The sequence below is a fragment of the Mesoplodon bidens genome (assembly GCF_964165515.1).
Source record: "Mesoplodon bidens genome assembly, chromosome: 11".
NCBI lineage: Eukaryota > Metazoa > Chordata > Mammalia > Artiodactyla > Ziphiidae > Mesoplodon > Mesoplodon bidens.
In genome coordinates, this window is record NC_138167.1 from 17441791 (window position 1) to 17466292 (window position 24502).

General features: G+C 37.4%; 1 protein-coding gene and 1 pseudogene across 2 annotated transcripts in view; one reads left to right on the top strand and one right to left on the bottom strand.

Annotated features, from left to right (window-relative positions):
• Positions 1-2521: 2521 nt before the first annotated feature.
• On the bottom strand, positions 2522-8162 carry LOC308625241 (S-phase kinase-associated protein 1-like; annotated as a pseudogene). Its single transcript, XR_014017907.1, has 2 exons — positions 8003-8162; positions 2522-4565 (listed from the first exon to the last, which is right to left on the bottom strand). The product of XR_014017907.1 is annotated as an S-phase kinase-associated protein 1-like (transcript).
• Positions 8163-8260: 98 nt separating this feature from the next.
• Positions 8261-24502, top strand: part of ETNK1 (ethanolamine kinase 1) — a 77450-nt gene continuing 61208 nt past the window's right edge. The window contains exon 1 of the mRNA XM_081249200.1: positions 8261-8690. Coding sequence (XP_081105326.1) covers positions 8535-8690 — 156 coding nt within the window. The 5' untranslated portion in view covers positions 8261-8534. The remainder of the gene's footprint in view (positions 8691-24502) is intronic.

Sequence of the window (24502 nt, forward strand, 5' to 3'; positions counted from 1 at the left end):
ATGTGCTGTAGGCACACAAGTAGTAGGCATTAGCCCTTTGTAGTTTGTGTGCATACACAATTGCTCTGAAATCCTTACTTCCAACTATCAAAATACAGTTTCAAACACTTCTTATGGAGGACCGAAGAGTGAGAATAGAGATATTAAATGTTTACATTGGGAATTGGTGTTTAAGCTATTGGGTGCATTTGGGAGAAAGTTGGAATGGTAGTAAAACAATATAGAGTGATTCAGTATACATTAGGAGTCTGAAAAAAATGCTTTAAAGTATAATGCAGAACATATTTAGCCTGTCACCCATTTTATTATCAACAAATAATTATTAAGTGCCTATTAAATGACAATCATCAGCTAAGTCCTAGAAAAATGGATTTAAAAAACCACAGGATTTTTTTTTTTTTTTTTTTTTGGGCCATGCTACATGGCTTGTGAGATCTTAGTTCCCTGACCAGGGATTGAACCGGGACCCATAGCAGTGAAACACTGGACCACTGGGGAATTCCCTGTTCCTTTATTTTTAAAATGATGATTTTGCCACTGATGTATATAGAATTAAGATGAATTATTGATCAGCATTTGTGAACTTTTAATTAATACCACTTAAATAACAATAATAAGGAATTCCCTGGCTGTCCAGTGGTTAGGACTCCATGCTTTCACTGCTGAGGGCCCGGGTTCAATTCCTGGTCAGGGAACTAAAATCCTGCAAGCTGCTGCACTGCATGGCCAAACAAAACAAAACAAAAAAACACCAAAAAAGATAGGAAAAAAATAAATAACAATAATAAAAACTACTAAATCAATTTTAACAAATACTGTGAAAAATATGATTTCAACATTATTTTTTAATTAATCTGCTTTTCCTCACTGATTTAAACTATTAATCTTTATTACGTATAGAATACCCATTTATACATGGATTTTTCTTTTTTGGGATCTGTTTATTTCTGTGCCAGCCTCTCAACTTATGCCTTTATAATATGAGTCAATATTTGGTAAGGTGTATTCCCTCTCATTACCCATATATCTTTAAAAACATTTTTCCCCTTACATATTTTAGATTCTTATAATTAGGAATCATTTAAAATATTTCTCTGTTCTACTAAATCCACAATTGTAATTTACAATATGCAAGATACTGCCTTGAGACCATGGAGGCTATTAAGAGAAAAATGATAGAATCTTGTTATTAAGGAATTAGTCTATTGTATGAAATAGAGTTATAATCTGATTCTAGGAATAGGAAAAAGAGGCAAGCCAGAACAAGCACTGATAGACATGTTTTATAGAGTTAAATATTTATTAGCTCTTATTAATATAGCTGAGCATACATGTGTTTGTTATAGTAGCTTTGTAGATGGCCAGCTCCCTTAGGCTCTCTTAAAGTTGTGAAGAGCAGAACACGTGTAGCTTCATTTTTATGTAACATCTGAAAATCCAAACACCTAGAGGCTCTTTCTTTTTCTTTTTTTTAGAGGGGGAGCAGTGGAGAAGAGCATGCACATCCTTGAACAGCAGGGATCACAGGTGTTTTGGATTTCTGAATCTTCAGTTCAGTCTACAATGACATTAACTAACCCTGATTCTCTGTTAGGCGTACAACAGTGATTTCATTTTAAACATGTGTTCAGTTTGGGGGATGATCTAGCTATTAGACCCGTCCATATAATCTCGTTTCACATAATATTTTCTTCTGCAAATTCTTTATGTTACTACTCTGCTAACTAAAGTTAACTCCATTGTCATTAAAATATTTATGACTAGAGCCTTTGGGTGTATATTCAGTGATCCTTTTATTCCCTCATACTAAATGCTTATTATGTAGCAAGTTATAAACATTTTACTAGTCTTTTATATGTGGCACAATCTTTATGATTTAAATCTACAGTGTGGGTGGCACAAGGCAGAATTTTTTAGGTGTTCTAACGGATGCATAAAAGAAGTAAATTTAGATTAGGAAAATCCACATAAGCTCCGTGAAGGTGATTGCTGGAGGTTAAGCTCTGAAGAGTGAGTGAGATTTCAAGAAGCAGAAAATGAGACAAAAACAGGTGGAGAGAGAAGAAACAGAGAAGTCAGCTATTTGCAAACTAACCAGAGGTTGCTGTTGGGTCCTCAAAGCTGCTGTTTGATTTCTGACTTCTAGGGCCCCTGTTGTCTCCTGAATATATGTCTAAGTAGATAGATGTATTCCACCTACCATCATTAGTCTGTTGTAGGATATTTCTTATCAATATATCCATCTATCTATTATCTATCAATCATCTATCTAATTATTTGCTTACTGAGGGACAGCTGGGTTGTTGCCAGTTATAAGCCATTATGACTAATACTGCAGTGTACATTCTTGTACACACTTCCTCATGTACATATGTGGGATTTTTGTATATAACTGGAATTGAAATTGGTGGATGGTAAAGAATGCCTATCTTCAACTTGATTAAATACTGCAAAATTGCTCTCCATAGTTTTATTTTTTTTTAAATGAATGTATCTTCCCACCAGTAATGTACACTTGGCACTGTCAGAATTCAAACATTTTTCCAATCTAATGGATAGATATAAAATGGTGTCTTGTTGTTTTAATTTGCATTGCCTTGATTATTAGTTATAGAAGTATTATTTTTGTAAGCTTATTTGCTGTTTGGATTTCTTCTGAAAATTAATATTCTTTTCCCATTTTTCTCTTGGGTGGTTTGGCTTTCTTATTGATTAGTGGTATTCTGAATACTAATCCTTTTTTCATCATATATGTCACAATTATCTTTTATCTTTTTTATGACTTAATTAATTTCATGAAGTTTTAAATTTTAATGTTTTCAAATTTGTCAGTCCTTTTCCTTCAGTGTGTTTGCTTTATGAACCTTCTTTAGAAAATCTTTCCTTAACTTGCAGTCATGGAGACTTGATCCTATATTTTCTTTTTCTTTTTTTTTTTAATGTAACTTACTTTTTATTGAAAGTATTTTGCATTTGTGACTGATGCTTTCTGGGTTATGCCATACATTTTAACATTAAAGGTTAAATTATTTTTTACATGCAAGTAGTGTTTATGGTTTTCCCCACATAGGATTACTGATTATAAAAAGATGACACACCACATGGGTTGTGCCTTTTTTAATTGAAAAGCCAGCAAACTGTCTAATTCTGTTTCCTCCCAAAACACAAACTGAGTGGTAACTGAGCCTCTAGCCAACATATTCAAAGCTGAGAGGATTAAAAATGCAAAAACAAGTCCTCAGATCCAATTAAGGGAGCCCTGCTACATAAAGGCTAATCAATACCAGTGGTACTCTGACTCCAGGAAGCTGGAAGACATTCTGATAACCCCACTCTGATAACATTTACCTCAAGTAGCCTTTTTCCAGTTTCCAACTCATGAATAAAGATAATACGTTGTTCATTCTATTTCAGAAAATTTTTTGCAAGTTGTTTTACTTACAATGCCAACTTTTAAAAGCCACTAAACTAAAGTTAACCGGACAATAAACTAGGCAGAAATCGCTTTACAAAAAGAGGGAGAGCCCAAAATGCTACTTTCTATAGAGAACCCACAGTTCAATTTTATTCAGAGCAAAGAAAAAAGAACTTTTGATCAGAAGAAACTGAGCCATAAGTTTGGAATCTGTACTGAAACTACACATGCAATGAGGACAACATTCTGCTAATACAACTGATTTGCTGCTGCATTTGTGGACCGTTTTTCTAATACTAACAATTATAAACAAAGCAGTGCAACTAGTATCTGGAACCATCCTTACAGTGTTACAGCATCAGTCACAAAGTTTCACTTCTCCTCACACCACTGGTTCTCTTTGTGTACCTGGGCTTCCTTTTCTTCAGTAAAATCATTTTTTTTTTTTTTTTTTTTTTTTTTTGCGGTATGCGGGCCTCTCACTGTTGTGGCCTCTCCCGTTGTGGAGCACAGGCTCCGGACATGCAGTCTCAGCGGCCATGGCTCACGGACCCAGCCGCTCCGCGGCATGTGGGATCTTCCCAGACGGGGGCACGAACCCGTGTCCCCTGCATCGGCAGGCGGACTCTCAACCACTGCGCCACCAGGAAAGTCCCAGTAAAATCATTTTTGATATTGAATGTCTTTCAAATCTCCTCAGGATTTTTCCCCTTGATCATATTGTCAATAGTCTTGCAGGTAACAATCAAGCAAACCTTTGAGGTCTAAGTAGTTTGCTGCCAATATAAACTCAAAAAGTGTTCCTTGGTCAACTTTCAGGAATACTTGATCCGAAGCAGCGATATCATCTGTTCACTTTTCTTTGTTCTCATTATCCTCAGGAGGAGGAGGATCATCCTTGTGGTGGGTGCACCACTGAATGACCTTTTTTAATATTGCTGCATTAACATTTGGCAAGGGGACTGGATCAACATCTCCTTCATCATCCATTCCCAAATCTTCCAGCGTGGTCTTAATAGTCACAGATTGTTTCGCAATTACAACATCAACTTCAAATATCTCTCCATCAGAACTCTGCAACTTAATTGAAGGCATGGTGTTAGGACTCTAGGAGATGGCGGGCCAGAGGCTGATGAGAGCAGGGCGGCATCTGCAAAAAGAAAAACAGAAAAGCGGAGAACAAGGCCAACCGATCCTATATTTTGTTATACACTTTTTTCATTCATTTATTCACATTTTAAAAATGACTACTGCCTTGTCAAAGACATAAGTATGAACTACAGCCTCTAGTTTACATTAGGGTTCACTCTTTGTGTTGTACAGTTCTATGGGTTTTGTAAAGTTCATGTCATCTATCCACCATTACAGTATCATACAGAGTAGTTTCACAGCTCTAAAATTCCCTGTGCCCCATCTATTCATCCTTTCTTCCCTCTGGCTGGACACTTGGTAACCACTGATGTTTTTATTGTGTCTAATATTGTTTTGCTTTTTCCAGAATGTAATACAGTTGGAATCATTTTATAGCCTTTTCATATTGGCTGCCTTGACTTAACAATATGCATTTGTTTCCTTTTTTTTTTTTTTTTTGGTGGATTGATCCCTCATTCCTTATTATTGCTGAATAATATTCCATTGAATAGATGCACCAGTAGTATTTTTTGTTGCTGTTTTTGTTTTTTTTATTCTATTCACCTATTCACAAATATCTTGGTTGTTTCCAAGTTTTGGCAATTATGAGTGAAGATTCTATAAATATTCATGTGCAGGTTTTTTGTGTGGATGTACGTTTTCAACTCATTTGGGTAAACATCAAGGAGAATGATTATGGATCACATGGTAAGACTATGTTTAGCTTTGTAAGAATCTTCCAGACTCTTCCAAAGTGGCTGTACCATTTTGCATCCCACCAGTGATGAATGAGAGGTCCTGTTTCTGTACATCTTCACCAGCATTTGTTGTATTTTGGATTTCGGCCATTCTAATAGGTGTGTAGTGTTATCTCGTAGTTTTAAGCTGCAATTCCCTAATGACATGATGTTGAACATGTTTTCATATGCTTGTTTGCTATCTGTATTTCATCTTGGGGTGAGGTGGCTGTTCTGATCCTTTGCCCATTTTTAAACTGGGTTGTTTTCCAACTGTTACGTTTTCAGAGTTATTTGCATGTTTCAGATACAAATCTTTCATCAGATATCTGTTGTTGCAAATATTTTCTCCCAGTCTGTGTCTTAGATTTGCATTCCTTTAACACAGAGAAGTTTTTCACAGAGCAGAAGTTTTAAATTTTAATTAAGTCTGTAAGCAGATAGGCTAGGGGGTCCCCAGAGAAAGAAAACCAGGCATGGCTTTCTTGACATAAGAGAAGTCATTTTTGGCCTAAGCCATTTTGTGATCTAAGCTTGGCTGCAATGCTTGCCCTTGAACAGGTCTCAGTAATTAACGATCTTAAGGGAACAAAGGAATGTAGCAACAGTGGAAAAGCAGTCAAGCAGCCGCAGTTCAGCTATAAAACAGTCCTAGTTCCTCCTCAAAGGATATACATAATGATACATATCTTTGAGTTGTTCTACAGGAACTAAGCCCCCCTCCCCTTTAGTCCAAGACTAAAGCTTGGATTCTGTTGACCTTTGCCCCAATAATCTGCTGAATTCTCCTTAACTCAAGCATATTCATGAATAGGCATGTTCCCTTAGCTTAAAACTTCTCCAATTTTGCTGTTCGAGGAGACATTGCTTTGGGAAAGATCCCTGGTGTTCTCACTTGCTGCAAGTAATAAATACTACCTTCTCCAGCTCTTTGCCTTGGTTGTGTCTTTCGGCTTGAAACCCACAAAGAGGCAAACCCAGTTTTTGGGTAACAATGGGATCAAAAAAATTTTCCCATACAAATAGCAGTTATTCCAGTACTGTTTCTCCATCCTTTCCTAATTTTCAATGCCACTTTTATCATATTCAAAGATCTCACACGTGTGTAGCTCTTTTTCTGAAATCTTTATCATGTTCCACTTGTCTATTTGCCCATTCTTAAACCGTTATATCGTAAATCCTGGTGGGTTGTGTTCTCCCAACTTATTCTCTAACCCTCCCTCCCCCACAAAGAATTACAGCAGCTTCTCTTCGACCTTAAGTTTTGGTGTGAATTTTAATGCCACTTTAACAAGTTCTGTGAAATACGCAATTGTGAATTAATTGTAACTGCACTATACTTATTGATTTGTTCAGTGAAAACAGATCTTTTTAATAAGCATCTTTTCTTATTCATGGATATGGTTCATTTCTCCACTAATATAATTTCATCCATAAGGGTCTTACACATCTTTTGCTAGTTTTATTCTTAGGTACCTAATAGGTTTTTTTTTTTTTTTTTTTTAGGTCTTTCTAGTTATTAATGGATGCTTCATTAAAATTACAAACTTGTATAATCCCCCAAATAATTTTTGTAATTTGCTATTAAATCATTTCACAATTCAAACCATAGCTTCAAAATTCTTAAAATGCTAACTGTTTAATAATAAAAAATACAAATTATACAAAGATACAATAGAGGGAATTCCCTGGCGATCCAGTGGTTAGGACTTCACACTTTCACTGCTGAGGGCCTGGTTGGATGGGGAGCTAGGATCCAACACCCTGAGTGGCGCCGCCCCCCCCCAAAAAACAACCCAACAACAGATACTACCTGAAATGTGAAATTAGTATATTGATTATTTCTCCCCAAATTGAAAGGAATGCATAATTTAGAGTTTCTCCTAGTATACGATTTAAAAAAGAAAGGACTAAGTCTGGAAAATGTTCAATCAACTGTCTTGCTGCCTATAAAACTCTCTTCTTTTTAATTTATGAAGTTTACCTTTATTGAAAGTGAGCTATTTATTTTGTGATTTACAAAGATAAGTAGGTTCTTTCTGAACAATCAGAATGTAAACTGATGCTAATGAGATAATTAAACATCTTGACTGTTAATTAAGCTGAGTCCAGTTAGCGATTTCATTTACCACTGACAAACGTATTCACCATTTACCAAATGCTGCAGGCAAGACAGATTAAGAGGTCAAATCTCAACCCATTTTCCTTAAATCATAGGGGAAATTAGGAGGTCCCAATAAATTACTCGTGGATTACCCAGTTTCCAGTATTCCCCTAGCAGGGGAATTAGGTGCTATAAGACAATGAGTCTAAAAGTTTGAAGGTAGCCCTTTCAAGGCCCACTCAGGGATCCCCTGAAACAGGCATCTAGCGGCTGAGCCCCAAAACTCCTTTCCTTCCGTCTTCATCCTACACTATAACCTGTTTTTGCCGACTCTGAATAACTCTCGGTATGATCAAACATCTGACCTTAAAAACACATCTTGAAGTCGCTTTCTTACCCAAATATCTTAACTGTCCCAAATACCATGATCTCCGTATACTGCTGATGGGAATTTAGTTGCCAACCCAACTATGTGGTTAGTCCTCAGTACACAGCGGCTCCGAGATCAAGGCGACCCAGTTAACCCAGCTTGCCCAGACTCAGGCCAAATTCAGAGGCTGATCCTGGAGTTATTTCAGGACACTTTCCTCGCTTCCCAGAAAAACTCAGCCCTACCTCAAATCCAGACCCCAAGACCCTCCCGATCAGGTGAGCTAACGCTTCAGTGCCTTTCGTTCGTGGCTTGGCAGGGCTCAGGCTCATTCCAAGAGGGAGCCCCACGTTTTAAAGACTAGCACACGCACCGCACTGTCCGAAAACGGCCGAGGAACCTAACTCCAGGCACTAGGCCCATTGTGCCCGCGGCTAGAAACTCCGCCTTGATCCTAACGCAGCCGAGGCCACGCCCCGCGCGTGACGCCAGCGTCAGGCCAGTCCCAGCATGCTCCGCGCCCGCCGGCGGCCGATCGCAGACGAAACGGATATTCCCCGTGAGCAGTCTCTGGTCAGTTCAGCCGCTCTCCAGACCTGGGTCGGCGAGAGTGCCGCCACCAGCTATTCTCCTACCGCTCTGCCGTCAGTCTGAACGCCCCCAGCCCTCCCGCGAGGGCGCCCCGGGACGGAAGGATCCAGCAGCCTGTCGGCGCCCGCCGTTCTCGTGGTCGCCGTCGCCGTCGTCGTTGTGGTAGTCTCTGCCGTAGCCTGGGCCATGGCCAATTACATTCACGTCCCGCCCGGCTCCCCGGAGGTCCCCAAGCTGGACGTCACGGTGCAGGATCAGGAGGAGCAGCGCTGCCGGGAGGGGGCCCTGAGCCTCCTGCGACACCTGCGGCCGCACTGGGACCCTCAGGAGGTGACCCTGCAGGTAACGACCACACCTCAGCCCCGACCTTGACGCGGCCCCGGGGGGCCAGGGGGCGGGGGCGGTCTCACCATCCCTTCTCGTCCCCGGTGAGCCGGCAGGACCTACGGGAACGTCGTCTCCCTCCGTTCTTTGGGAGGTGATCCTGTATTTCCTCTGTCACACCTAGGGAAGGTCACTCCCCCTTCCTTCACCATTGCTTACTGAGGTCGTCCTGAGGGCGGATTTTCTCTTTCCAGAGGCGGCTATGTTCGTGACGCACCCCTTCCACCTCGGGAAGGTTCCTGTTGATCGTTGCCCCTCCTCCCACTCCCCTGTCCCTTCTAAGTGCGAAAAGAACCTTTTCCACTCCCTTGCGAGGGGTCCTCGCCCATCGGCCCAAGCCACCATCTCCTCCCCTTTCACAAATAATGTGGTAATTAATCTTCTCTGATCTTTTCATTTCCCTTCCCTCCCCTCCCCCGTCGGTGTACCCCCATTGATGCTCACCCTGCGTCTTACCTTCTCAAGTCCTGGGATTGGCGACAGTACTCGACTCCAAAGTAATGACCGTGGTCCTCATGGGTTCTTCGGTAGCCCTGCACACGTTATTTTATTTGTATCGGTACTTCTGAAAATGTTTTAGTCATGTTAGTGAAACTAACAATATCTGATGTTAGAAGGATCAGCGGCTTGTGAATATTTCTTTTTCCTGAGCCACTGTATTCATAGATAGACAAAAATGAGAAAAAGTCCTTAAGAACCTATGCATTTTTAATAGCTTATTTCTAATAAGTTACGATTAAGCATACATGAAATTTATTTTGAATACTAATTTGTATTTAACTTTTGGAGTTTCAGGTACTATATCGAAAATGAACCTCCTTTTCCCTTGCAAACACAAAGTAATTTTAAAGGCTGGCATATTTTAGGTTTGTTTCAAATCTGAGCAATAATGTAAGAGTATTCATTTGAAGTAGCCACATCATCTGCCTTATTTTGTTGACTGATTTGTTTCAGCAATGTTAATTGACTTAACAGTATCTCAGATTCTTTGGTAAGGTAGTCACCTATACAAAAATGAATAAAATATGAACAGTGCCCTAGGGCCCAGAACAGTTCTTGACACTTCAGCTTTCATGAATGTTGGCTTCAGTTCTTACTGCCTAGAAGAGTTTGGAGCAGATTAAAAGGACCCATATGTTTTGGAAAAAAGTTAAGACAAAAATTTTGAAAATTTAAGGGAATGTTTGTTAGCCAAGTATGTAGGACATAGTGAATCCAAAATGATTTTCATGTGTAATTTTAAAAAAATAGTATATTTTCTTTAATTAAGGAAAATTAGTTTAATTGAAACTTCCAATTTGAAACTATAGACTTCTTTAGTTTATTATTTATTAACTTATTTGTAGTTTATTATAGAAGATTTTTATTTTTATTAAAATGAGTTATAGTCTGGCAGTCAAGTATAAATTAAACAGATATTAATTAAAACATTGCTACTTCATGGTAAACTCTGGTACTGGCAAACCATATTACTTTTTAAGCAGAGACTTAAGAGTTTGAAGCTTTGAAGACTGGAATTTCAGTTGATGTGTTTGTCTGTAGAACAGCAGGAATAGCTACTCAGAGGTACATTAGGTGTGTTTTTAATCATTTAATTCCCCGAACAACCATTTTAGATAGGTACTGTCTTTTTTTTTTTAGGTGAAACTCAGTGAAGTAAAGCTAGGATATCGGTTTAAAAAAAAAAAAAGATAAAATATGCTAACATCAAACTGTTTTTTGATTGTTGTACTTGGGATTGAATCTTAATCTGATACCCATGTAGCAGCTTTTGACTTGAAGACCTTTGGACTCATTGTCCAAACTTCTAATATATTTATTTGTAAGTGAAGGTAAATACTACCATTTTTTTTTTTTTGCCCTTAGGATGATTGTTATTTAGAAATATAATCCCTCCATTTGCAAGCAAAGCTATTGATCCAGAAGCTGGAACAACTGCTAAGCAGAGTAGATTGTTATTCATCTCTCAATATGGTAGATCTGACTCCCACATTCTAGGTCATTATAAACTCTGCTTTTATGATGCTTCAGGATTTCTTTAGTAAATATCAATGGGAATATTTTGAGATTTGCTTTTATTTCCTTTGAGGTATAAAGATAAAAATCATACCTAACCTAATAGTCAACAGATTAAAACAGGTATCAGTAATACAGCCCATATTTTAAAAAGATTTTTTCTAAAATTCTTATGTGATATAAAATGCTTTAAACATACCTTAGAAGCTTACTCTAGTAATACTTACTCTAGTAATACTTATTTTACCTGACACTTACTCTTGACAGCTGAACTATTGAGAGCATTTTGGAAAAGCCAGAAGCAAACAAAAAAAGACTTCAGTGCATTCAGAATAATAGAGGGCCCAGTCTTTGCTCACAACTTATGGACACAGGGGATAATATATCTCATTTTAGATAGAGTCTTAAAAAGTTTAATTATTTTTTCCCTATCTGTGCAAAATTAAAAGAATACAGTATAAAAGGAGTGGTGAGCTTTGTGGAGTGTAGTATCTTAGAATAGGCAGAGTAGTTCTAAAACAATACCAGTCACAGTGTTTTTTATTTAATAATATTTTACTATTTATAAAGGAAGCACTTTCACATACATTCTCCCAACGACCCTGTGAGATAGATGTAGACTGTTAATATGTATTTTATAGTTAAATGAAAGTGAACTTGGGAGTTTGTAATGGCAGATCTGAGATGAGAACTCATCTTATGAATTATTGCTCTTTGAGAAAAGTTTATGGTTGTATATTATGATTAAGACAGGGAAGCCATTTCTGTGTGATATCAGTAATTTCTTAAAAATTAAATCTTTGGCTCATAGAAGGATTTTGCTTTAAGTTCCTTAAACATAAATTTGCATTACTTTTCCACATGTGACATTATTCTGGAAATGGGATTCACTTCAGCTTTCTTTTAAGATAGTTACTATCTAATAATAAAGTATTTGAGTGGGTGGTAGGACCTAAGACTATTTGACTATGGCTAAGAGAGATGTGTTGTTTGATAGGTTCCCATATATGTTGATAACATGTGACCAAAAAGTCAGGAGCCTACTGTACTAGTTTATTTTCAGGTATTAATAGCTGTGTGATTCGGACTGAGCAAACCACTTCACCTCTCTGCGGCCTCAGCATAGTGTAGTGGAAAGAAGATGGTTTATGAATCCTGATCCCAGCCTTTTGTCACCTTTGGCAAATTTAAAAATCCCTATAAAAAGGACTTACTCTCTACCTTGGAAAATAGTAGCATAGTAGAAAATAGTAGAATTTAACAACTATAGTACTCTTAGTCATTTTACTACTAGTACTAATTTTACTACTTTACTACTAAGAGTAGAGTATCTGGAGAATTAAATGAAATATGTAAAATTATACATAGTATGTTTTAGTACTCCAACTTCCCCCAGGCTCTCCCCCCATCATTTGTAAGTGGAAAGTTGTTATGAAAGAATTGTAAGCTCCTAAAATTCAGTAATTTTGACATGTATTTTTTTGTACTGGCATAATGCTACTTTTCAGCAGCATTCCTTGTAGCAGAAGGTAGGCACGGGAGAATGGAGAAGGGAAGGCTTCATAGAACATGGGGTACCCGAACTGAGCTTGGAAGGAAAGATAGGAGATGGAATGGGGAAGTATCTCTGGGCAAAGAAAAACTGCTTTCACAAAAGCTAGACTATGAGTATCTTGGACAGAATGGTGTATGAACAAGAATAGAAGTGGGAGTGATTTTCAAATAAGGGAGTGCTTAGATACGAAGGTTTTATGCCTCTTTAAGGAGGTGGTATTTTATTATCTCGGACATGATGGGAAGCTGGTGAATGTTTTTAAGCAGGTAAGTTATATCATATATATTTTAGAGAAGTGGCAGATCACAATTTAGGCAGCATTCATTGAAGGAAATGTTTTGAATTGGGGATTAAGTGATCACTTACAAAGGACATTGGTGGTTTTGGAACTGATGGTTATTGCACACTAAGAGGATGCTAAATCAGTATAGTGGGTTGAAACCACTACAGTTTAAAAAGATGAGTTAGAATAAGATGTGATGGGATAGATCAGAGCACATTGCAAGTAATAAGGTATTATCTTGTGAAGCTTTTAGTTTTATATAAAAGTATATATGTACTGAATTAGAGGATAAATACATTTCTTTCTGTGTATTGCATTAAAAAATGTTTGTGAAAGACAACCTAGGAGAGACTGTTATGTTAGTACAGACAAGCGGTGCTGGGATCCAAATTAGGACAGTGGCCTTGAAGATGGAAATAAGGGACAGATTTGACATTTCAGAAAATAAATGTGCAGGACTTGTTAATTGCTTGCAGGTGAGGGAGGAAGTGGGAAGCTTAAGTTTTTTTTTTTTTTTTTTTGTGGGTGACAAAAATAAGGGAAGTAATGAAATGTATATTTAAGGAATCAGGTTGTATTTTTCAGGATTTTATATATATATATATATATTTTAATCTTTTGGCCCTGCTTCGTGGCATGTAGGATCTTAGTTCCCTGACCAGGGGTTGAACTCGTGTCCCCTGCAGTGGAAACACAGAGTCTTAATCACTGGACTGCCAGGGAAAGTCCCCAGGATTTTGTCTTATAAGGAGTTATTTTGCTCTGATATATCTGATGGGCTATAAATAGGTAAATTTTTATCACCCTTTTAAAAACTTTGAGATACAACAAACAAACAGAAAAATGAATGAAACATAAATTGTTGTAGAATAAATACCTTCGTAGCCCCAGCCCAGGGAAAGAGAAGATATTACCAGCAGCCCAGAATATCTCCGCTTTCTCTTCTTGCTCCTAACTTTACCCTCTCTCTAGTGGTAATCACAATAGCAGTTAAAAAAAAATTGTTAACAAACAGAATATTTTGAATTAGTCATTTTTTCCAGTACTCTGAGAAAATATACTGTGTATGAATTTTTTAAATAAGAGACTATATGATCGTGAAGTAATTTAGTTTTACTGAAAAGATGTATCACAATATTAAAACTTTAAGTAGAAAACTACCCACTTCCTATTCATAGTTTCTTAAAAAAATCAACTGTTTCATTTTGTTTATTACCTTCTACTTCTCCCTTAAATATTTTACATAGTTGTTATTGAACCTTATGTACAACTTTTAAAAATTAATTTTTATTGGAGTATAGTTGCTTTACAATGTTGTGTTAGCTTCTCCTGCACAGCAGAGTGAATCAGCCATACATATACATATATTCCTTCCCTTTTGGATTTCCCTCCCATTTAGGACACCACAGTGCATTAAGTAGAGTTCCCTGTGCTATACAGTATGTTCCCATCAGTTGTCTATTTTATACATAGTATCAATAGTGTATATGTGTCAATCCCAGTCTCCCAATTCCTTCTACCCCACCCCTTTGCGGCTTGGTATCCGTACATTTGTTCTCTACATCTGTGTTTCTATTTCTGCTTGGCAAATAGGGTCATCTATACCATTTTTCTAGATTCCACATATATGCGTTAATATACGATAGTTGTTTTTCTCTTTCTGGACTTACTTCACTGTATAACACTCTCTAGGTCCATCCACATCTTTACAAATGACCCAATTTCGTTCCTTTTTATGGCTGAATAATATTCCATTGTGTATATGTACCACATTTTCATTATCCATTCCTCTGTTGATGGACATTTAGGTTGTTTCCATGCCCTGGCTCTTGTAAATAGTGCTGCTATGAACATTGGAGTGCATGTCTTTTTAAAAATAAATTTATTTATTTATTTTTGGCTGCGTTGGGTCTTCGTTGCTGTGTGCGAGCTTTCTATACTTGCGGTGAGCGGGGCTACTCTTCATAGCAGTGCACAGGCTTCTCATCATGGTGGCTTCTCTTGTTACGGAGCACGGGCTCTAGGCGCGCGGGGCTTCAGTACTGTGGCACACAGGCTCAGTAGTTGTGACTCACGGACTATAGAGTGCAGGCTCAGTAGTTGTGGTGCACAGGCTTAGTTGCTCTGCTGCATGTGGGATCTTCCCGGACCAGGGATCAGACCCATATCCCCTGCATCGGCAGGCGGATTCTTAACAGCTGCACCACCAGGGAAGCCCCATGTGTCTTTTTGAATTATGGATTTCTCTGGGTATATGCCCAGTATTATGGGTCATATGGTAGTTCTATTTTTAGTTTCTAAAGGAACTTCCATATTGTTTTCCATAGTGGCTGTATCGATTTACATTCCCACCAACAGTGCAAGATTATTCCCTTTTCTCCACACCTTCTCCAGCATTTATTGTTTGTAGATTTTTTGATGATGGCCATTCTGATGGGTGTGAGGTGATACCTCATTGTAGTTTTGATTTGCATTTCTCTAATAATTAGTGATGTTGAGCTTCTTTTCATGTGTTTGGCCATCTGTATGTACAATTTGTATTCCGTTTTTTCATGTAGCCTTTCATAAATATTTTCCCATGCTGGTATGGTATTGACCACAATTTTTGATAGCTACAGACATAATATTTAGTCATGTTAAACGTCATGTGACTTAATTACTTTTAAAGTGAGGTTTTAAAAAAAACTGTAAAGAGTATAAAGAGGAAAATTAGAAAGGCTCATATTCTAACCCTGTTGATTTTGTTTAAAAAATACAAATGATACATGCCCTTAAAAAACAAGGCTATAAAATGAAAAGTAAAAAATCTAGCCCCCCCAACACTAAGTCATTCTCCCCAAAGGTAATTTTGTGAACAATTTCTTTTGAACTTATAAAAAATTATCAAATTATAGGTTTACCAGCGTACATTATCTACCTATGTTTATAAATATAGTAAATATAACTATATTCTTTTTTGTATACATAATTAAGTTATTCTGTATCTTGATTTTAAAAGTAATATATCTTAGACATTTCCATGTCAGTATATATAACCTGCCCCATGTTTTTAAAAAAACATTGAGTCGTTTTTATTTTTTAGGTATTAAAAAAAGTATTGCAGTGATCTGCTTTTATACATATATTTTGGATAACTTTTTAAAGTATATCCATAGAGTAAATTCTTATTAGTGGAATTAAAAGATTAAAAGTAAAAAAAAAATTATGATCTTCAAGGAATTGGCTCACACAAGTGTGGAGGCTGGTAAATCTGAAGTTTGTAGGGCATTCTCTGGTAAGCTGGAAGCTCTCAGGCAGGAGTTGATGTTGTAGTCTTAAGGCAGCATATGTTCAGGAAAACCGAAGTTTTGCTTTTACAGCTCTTCACCTGATTGAATGAGGCTCATTCATGGGGAATAATCTTTTTTACTTGAAGTTATCTGGTTAATACGTCTGCAAAATACCTTCAGAGCTGCATCTAAATTAGTGTTTGTTTGAATAACTGGGTATTGTAGCTAATCCAAGTTGACACAAAACTGTTATGCTATTTCTCACTTTCATATAATTTATACTCCTCAAAACAGTGTTGGAAGGTATCCTTTTCTCTATACCTTGTCCAACCTCTGATATTAAATAAAAAAATCTTTTGCCGGTTAGATACCTGAAAATGGTATTTTGTTTTGTTTTTACATTACTTTTAATTTTGTTATTTTTGAAGATGGTGGAATCCAATAGTTACTTCCACAAAACAGTTAACTGACATGCATTAATTCCATCCTTCCAGGCTTCTGGGCTCGTCCAGTAGCCATTGTCTTAAAGAATAATTGAAGCTTGTCTTTCCCGTTGTATTGGTCTGTGCAAGCTCATTCATTTGAATTCAGTATTGAATTCAGTTAATCGGTCACTTTAGACCATAAATAAATAGCGAAACTCTGCTTGGTATCTTAATCATCTTTAAGGACTAAAGAAATTTCATAGTAGCTAAGGTAGAGTTTAATATTTTTATCATCTCAGGGTTTGTAGTTGCAGGGCAGTGTCACGTACTGAAAGAAGGTATTGGATTGTGTTTTGGGGGTCTCAAGATGACCTTCAAGTTCACTGATAATCACTTTAACTTCTAAGGTGTCACTAAAACTGTAATATCTTTTTGTCCACCGGGTATTCTATATTGCTTCAAAGAGCAACCTGTGCAGGTTTGGGCAATTCTTTAAGTTCCTAATTGATACGGTCAATTAGTCCTGGCTGAAGGGTGAATTTATGTCTTCTGTTACAGTACTAAAATAGCAAAAGTGTTACTATAAAACATATTTATCTCAGTGTTACATTCAGGCAAAGGAGACAGAACCACCTCTCATAGTACCTGTTCCAGCACTCCACTTTGCATACAAATATTCACCATCAACAGTGGCATCCTCATGTCCTCGCAGGGTAACTGTTGCTCCTTTAAGAGTCTCTCACAAAGGTTTTGGATTAAGTGCATTGGGCTTCCCTGTCAAAAGGTTTCTTCTCTACCTCTAGGCCATTTTACCCACTTATGTGAATTTGGCCTTGGGTTCCCAGCTGCTGAGGGTTGGGCCAAGATCTTGACCTCACAGTCAATTTGCTTATTTCCGAATTGGTGGCAGACTCTTAATATCATCTTTGTACCCTGGCTTTTTAAAATCTCCCAAGCTAGAGTAAATATGGTGGATTTGTTCGGGGCACTCAATGCTGGGAGACCACTAGCAGGTCCCATCAGTCCATCCAATCTGATAATGCTTCATTAAAAAGCTTTGCTTCAACCCCATCAATGTCTGCTTTATTCATCCAGTTTTTTGATAACCACGAAAAACTTTCACTCTATTGGGACAAGTCATTTGCCATCTCCCTTAACTTTTCCTCTTACTTTTAATTCAGTTTTCTTACTATCATCCCTAAGACCCATAAAGGGAAGCTTGAGACAGCAAATCGGATCCAGCATCCTGAACAGTTTATGTTGGTAACAGGAGAGTTACATGGGGGACCCATGTAGAAGGAGAAACCTTTATCATGGTATTCACCATGACCTGGGGGTGGGGCATATTAAGTGGTTGAATATCCTGGTCACTGTAAGGCCAGGCTTGTATGGCCTGCGTATGCAGTATATCAGCCACTTCATCTGGAATGATCGATCCACTTTGCATGCAGAGGAGGGACCGCACAATTCCCCTTCTCAGGAAACAAACTTGGTAGCCACTTCTATCCATTCTTCCAGTCTAGCAGTCTTGCTGGGATTAGGTTGCTGTATGTTTGGGTTAGTTGCAGCCATTCAGGACTGTTCAGTAGTAAGCTGTGGGTCCTGCATTAGCCTAAACATGCCATGGACTTCAAACCATAGATTGCTCCTAACTTAACCATTCTGATGATGAGACAACTTTACACTATATCCTCAGGTTTCAGTAGTTTCCTTATTTTGTCCCTTCCCACCTGAATCATTTTGGTAAACAGAGGGTGAGTTACAGAGGTCAAAGAAGAGTTACCTGCTGTGGAGCACGAACTCTCTTTTGTGACAGTTCTGTGCTTAGCAGCCTGATGTTGTATCGGACCATCTGGAACCTGGGTTGGTGCAACATCAAGATCTACCCTAAAACAGTCTTTATCTTTCTGTCGTAGGTAGTATGGCTAACAGCAGCCAAGCAATCAAGCATTTAGCCAATTTCTCATTATTTTGCACTTTATTGTGGATTCAGGGACAACTCTTCTGGGGTTGGAGCTATCATTTTTAGGTTTCACTAACTTTTATCTCTTGTAATAGATGACAACATGCCTGCCGTTTCATACTGTGGGTGATCTGGCAAACACCCAGGCATCAGGGATTGATCATCCACTGCCCCTTCCTTATTCTTTTCTTCAGATAATACTTAACAATATCACAGTGAGTCTAGGGTCATGCTAGCTAACCCATAAACTTGAGGGTGTATCCCTGAAACAGATTAAGAGTCATGACATCAGGTTTTTATCCCGTTTTGCCATTGTATGACTTTGGAAAAATATGAGAACTGACCTAGGTCATAGTTTTTTCATTCTACAAATCGATCATTCAGTCTATATAAAAGCAAACATTTACTGAATATCTCTATGTTCTTTGTTCCACTCTTTCTCAACGTTTTAATAATTACTCTCTAAAGAGAAGGTTAAATTATGTTTATTTTTACCTAACAGGAGAAATTAAATACTAAAGAATAGGATTTTGCAGGTAGGGTCGAGCTTTAGAGAGCCACAAACTATTGTAATATCTCTAGATTTTTTTCTTCCCTCAGTAACCAACTTTTGCTCCTTTGGTATCATCTCTGTTGAGAATGTAATACATGAAAGAAATTTTATTTTATTATATATATATATATATATATATATATATATATATATATGAGAGGATATGTATCTGTATGTATATCTGTATCTCCTCTTTAAGATAGTAAATTAAAATTAATTAAATTTAAACCAAAGCACTAAAGTACCTATGCATTTATTTTCAGTTTTAAAAACCTTATCGCTTTAGGAAATTTTCTCTAGGGTTACTGTGAGTTGAAGGTAATCAAAAGATTAACTGGCAGTACATTTTTTCTGATCTGAATATTACATTAACTCTTTTCTAGTTAAATTTGTTGTTGATGTGTGATATACATAATAAAAAGTGCACAGATCTTAAGTGTAGAACCTGATGAATTTTCCTACAAAGCAACCACACCCATGTAATAAGTATCCAAGGCAGGAAACAGATTTGGGAAATGGTACCCCAGAATCCTCTCTTATACTCTCTTGGAGTCAGTATCCATCAACTCTCCCCAAGCAAGTGTTACTCCTATCCTGATTTGATATCGTATCTTTCCCTCTCTATGAATTTTTTTTAATGGAATCGTATGGTATATACTTTTTTGGGGGGGTTGGCATATGCTAAAGTTATGAGAGATTTATTTCTGTATATATAGTTAGTTCTTTCTTATTCTCATTGAAAGACTATACCTCAGTTTATCTTCTGTTGGTGGACACTTGGGTTGTTTTCGGTTTTTGGCTATTACAAATTATGCTGATGTGAACATAGCTGTATAAGTCTTTTGATGAGTGTGAATATCTGTTTCTGTTAGGCAGATACTTAGAAGTAGACTTGCTGGGTCATCTGGTGTGTATTTTAGCTTTACTAGATACTTTAAGTTTTCCAAAGTGGTTGTGTCAATTTATACCCCTAATGGCAATACTGTATGAGTGTTTCAGGGGTGCTGCATCTTTACCAACAATTGTTATTATCTGTCTTCATTTTTATCATTAGGGTAGGCATTAAGGGTATCTTGTTATGGGTTTGATTTGCATTCTCTTAATAACTAGTGCATCTTTTTTCTGTGGGTTGGATATTTGAATGTCTTCTATTTTGAGATGCCTGTTCAAGTTTTTTTGGCTAATTTTTCTCCTGGATTATTTTTTTCCTAATGATTTGTAGATGTTCTTTACATATTCTATATTTGAGTTCTTATTTCTTTTTTTTGGCCACGCTGTGCGGCTTTGCAGTATCTTAGTAGGGATTGAACCCAGGCCCCCCAGCCGTGGAAGCGTGGAGTCCTAACCACTGGGCCGCCAGGGAATTCCCGCATCCTTTTTTTTAAAGAAATGTATTATAAATGTTTTCTGCCAGTTTGTGGCTTGCATTTTCACTCTTAGTGTCTTTTGATAGCCTTAACACCAGTTTTTCAATTTTTTCTTTATGGGTATGTGTCTTGATCTCTTCCTATGCCAAAGTCCTGAAGATATTCCTCTGTGTTTTATAGAAACTTTATTGTTTTGCTATTTTACATTTTGATCTGAAATAGTTTATGATGTAAGGTGGAGGAGGTCATGACTCATTTTTCTTCCGAATGGCTATCAGTATCCAGTGATCCAGTATCACTTATTGAAAAGACCATTTTCTCCCCATTATAGTGTTACCTGAAACCACCATTTTTCCACCATTACAGTGTTACCTTTGTCATAAACCAGGTGGCACTGTATGTGAGTCTGTTTATGAATTCTGTTCCTTTAGTCTGTTTTGTCTATTATTGCACCAGTATCACAGTGTCTTGACTACTCTCAAGTTGCTTCTAGGTCTTGGTATGATATAGTTACTATAATCCTTGGTATGAGACACTAGCTTTGTTCTTCTTTAAAATTGCCTTGACTGTTGGCTTTTTAAATTGCCATGTAAATTGTAGACTCAGCTTTTCAATTTCCTCAGAAGAAACTAGATGGCATTTTGATAGATATTTTTGTGGAATCTATAGATATTTGAGGAGAAGTGAATTCATTAACAATACTGAGTCTTAGAATCTATAAATATGGTATATCCCATTTATTTAGTTTCTCTCAAACTTTTTTTTTTTTTTTTAAAGAAGATGTTGCGGGTAGGAGTTTATTAATTAATTAATTAATTTTTTTGCTGTGTTGAGTCTTCGTTTCTGTGCAAGGGCTTTCTCTAGTTGTGGCAAGCGGGGGCCACTCTTCATCACGGTGCGCGGGCCTCTCACTATCGCGGCCTCTCTTGTTGCGGAGCACAGGCTCCAGACGCGCAGGCTCAGTAGTTGGGGCTCACGGTCCCAGTTGCTCCGCGCCATGTGGGATCCTCCCAGACCAAGGCTCGAACCCATGTCCCCTGCATTAGCAGGCAGATTCTCAACCACTGCGCCACCAGGGAAGCCCTCTCTCAAACTTTTGAAGTTTTCAATGTAGAGATCTTGCATTTTTCATGTCATTTTTCCCCCCAGGAATTTGATGCTTTCTGATATTATTTAAAGAATATCATTTTTAAAAAAAGGTTTGCTGTTGGTATAGAGAAATTCAATTGATATGTTAATACATTGAATTTTTCACATGTTCTAATTATTTGTTTTAATTTAGATACTTTGTGCATTTTCTCTGTATCTGCAAATAATGACAGTTTTGTTTTTTGCTTTCCTGTTCCTACTTCTGTTGTTGTCATGTCTTTTTTTTTCCCCACATCTTTATTGGAGTATAAATGCTTCACAGTGTTGTGTTAGTTTCTGCTGTACAACAAAGTGAATCAGCTATATGTATGCATATATCCCCATATCCCCTTCCTCTTGAGCCTTCCTCTCACCCTCCCTATCCCATCCCTCTGTCGTCTCAAAGCACCAAGCTGATCTCCCTGTGCTATGCAGCAGCTTCCCACTAGCCTTACATTTGGTAGCGTATATGTCAGTGCTACTCTCTCACTTCATCCCAGCTTCCCCTCCCCCCCCCCCCGCTATGCCCTCAAGTCCCTTCTCTACATCTGCCTCTTTATTCCTGCCCTGCCACTATGTTCATCAGTACTGCTTTTTTAAATTCCATATATATGCGTTAGCATACGATAATTCGTTTTTCTCTTTCTGACTTACTTCACTCTGTATGACAAATTCTAGGTCCATCCACTTCACTGCAAAAAACTCAATTTCGTTCCTTTTTATGGCTGATATTCCATTGTATATATGTGCCACATCTTCTTTATCCATTCATCTGTTGATGGACATCTAGGTTGTTTTCATGTCTTGGCTCTTGTAAATAGTGCTGCAATGAATATTGTGGTACATGTCTCTTTTTGAATTATGGTTTTCTCAGGGTATATGCCCAGTAGTGGGATTGCTGGGTCATATGGTAGTTCTATTTTTAGTTTCTTAAGGAACCTCCATACTGTTCTACATACTGTCTGTATCAGTTTACATTCCCACCAACAGTGCAGGAGGGTTCCCTTTTCTCCACACCCTCTCCAGCATTTATTGTTTGTAGATTTTTTTGATGATGGCCGTTCTAACCAGTGTGAGGTGATACCTCATTGTAGTTTTGATTTGCATTTCTCTAATGATTAGTGATGTTGATCATCTTTTCATGTATTTGTTGGCCATCTGTGTCTTCTTCAGAGAAACGTCTAGTTAGGTCTTCCACCCATTTTGGGATTGGGTTTGTTTTTTTGTTATTGAGCTACATGAGCTGATTGTATATTTTGGAGATTAGTCCTTTGTCAGTTGCTTCATTTTCAAATATTTTCTCCCATTCTGAGGGTTGTCTTTTCACTTATTTATGCTTTCCTTTGCTGTGCAAAAGCTTTTAAGTTTCATTAGGTCCCATTTGTTTATTTTTGTTATTTCCCTTACTCTAGGAGGTGGGTCAAAAAGGATCTTGCTGTGATTTATGTCATAGAGTGTTCTTCCTATTTCTTCCTCTAAGAGTTTTATAGTGTCTGGCCTTACATTTAGGTCCTTAATCCACTTTGAGTTTATTGTTGTGTATGGTGTTACAGGGTGTTCTAATTTCATTCTTTTACGTGTAGCTGTCCATTTTTTCCAGCACCACTTATTGAAGAGGCTGTCTTTTCTCCATTGTATATTCTTGCCTCCTTTGTCAAAGATAAGGTGACCATATGTGTGTGGGTTTATCTCTGGGCTTTCTATCCTGTTCCATTGATCTATTTTTCTGTTTTTGTGCCAGTACCATACTGTCTTGATTACCGTAGCTTTGTAGTATAGTCTGAAGTCAGGGAGTCTGATTCCTCCAGCTCTGTTTTTCTTTCTTAAGGTTGCTTTGGCTATTCGGGGTCTTTTGTGTTTCCATACAAATTGTAAAATTTCTTGTTCTAGTTCTGTGAAAAATGCCATTGGTAATTTGATAGGGATTGCATTGAACCTGGAGATTGCTTTGGGTAGTAGAGTCATTTTCACAATATTGATTCTTCCAATCCAGGAGCATGGTATATCTCTCCATCTGTTTATGTTATCTTTGATTTCTTTCATCAGTGTTTTATAGTTTTCTGAGTGCAGGTCTTTTGCTTCCTTAGGTACAGTTATTCTTAGGTATTTTATTCTTTTTTGTTGCGATGGTAAGTGGGATTGTTTCCTTAATTTCTCTTTCTGATCTTTCATTGTTAGTGTATAGGAATGCAAGAGATTTCTGTGCATTAATTTTGTATCCTGCAACCTTACCAAATTCATTGATTAGTACTAGTAGTTTTCTGGTGGCAACTTTAGGATTTTCTATGTATAGTATGTCATCTGCAAACAGTGACAGTTTTACTTCTTCTTTTCCAATTTGTATTCCTTTTATTTCTTTTTCTTCTCTGATTGCTGTGGCTAAGACTTCCAATACTATGTTAAATAATAGTGGCAAGAGTGGGCATCCTTGTCTTGTTCCTGATCTTAGAGAAAATGCTTTCAGTGTTTCACCATTGAAAATGATGTTTGCTGTGGGTTTGTCATATATGGCTTTCATTATGTTGAGGTAACTTCTCTCTATACCCACTTTCTGGAGAGTTTTTTTTTATCATAAATGGGTGTTGAATTTTGTCAAAAGCTTTTTCTGCATCTATTGAGATGATCATATGGTTTTTATTCTTTAATTTGTTAATATGGTGTATCACATTGATTGTTTTGCATATGTGGAGGAATCCTTACATCCCTGGGATAAATCCCACTTGATTATGGTGTATGATCCTTTAAATGTGTTGTTGGATTCTGTTTGCTAGTATTTTGTTGAGGATTTTTACGTCTATGTTCATCAGTGATTTTGGCCTGTAATTTTTTTTGTGTGTGTGATATCTTTGTCTGGTTTTGGTATCAGTGTGATGATGGCCTCATAGAATGAGTTTGGAAGTGTTTCTCCCTCCGCAATTTTTTGCAAGAGTTTGAGAAGGATAGGGGTTAACTCTTCTCTAAATGTTTGATAAAATTCGCCTGTGAAGCTGTCTGGTCCTGGACTTTTGTTTGCTGGAAGATTTTAAATTACAGTTTCAATTTCATTAACAGTGATTGGTCTGTTTATATTTTCTAATTCCTCCTGGTTCAGTCTTGGAAGTTTGTACTTTTCCAGAATTTGATCATTTCTTCTGGGTTGTCCATTTTATTGGCATATAGTTGCTTGTAGTAGTATCTTATGATCCTTTGTATTTCTGTGGTGTCAGTTGTA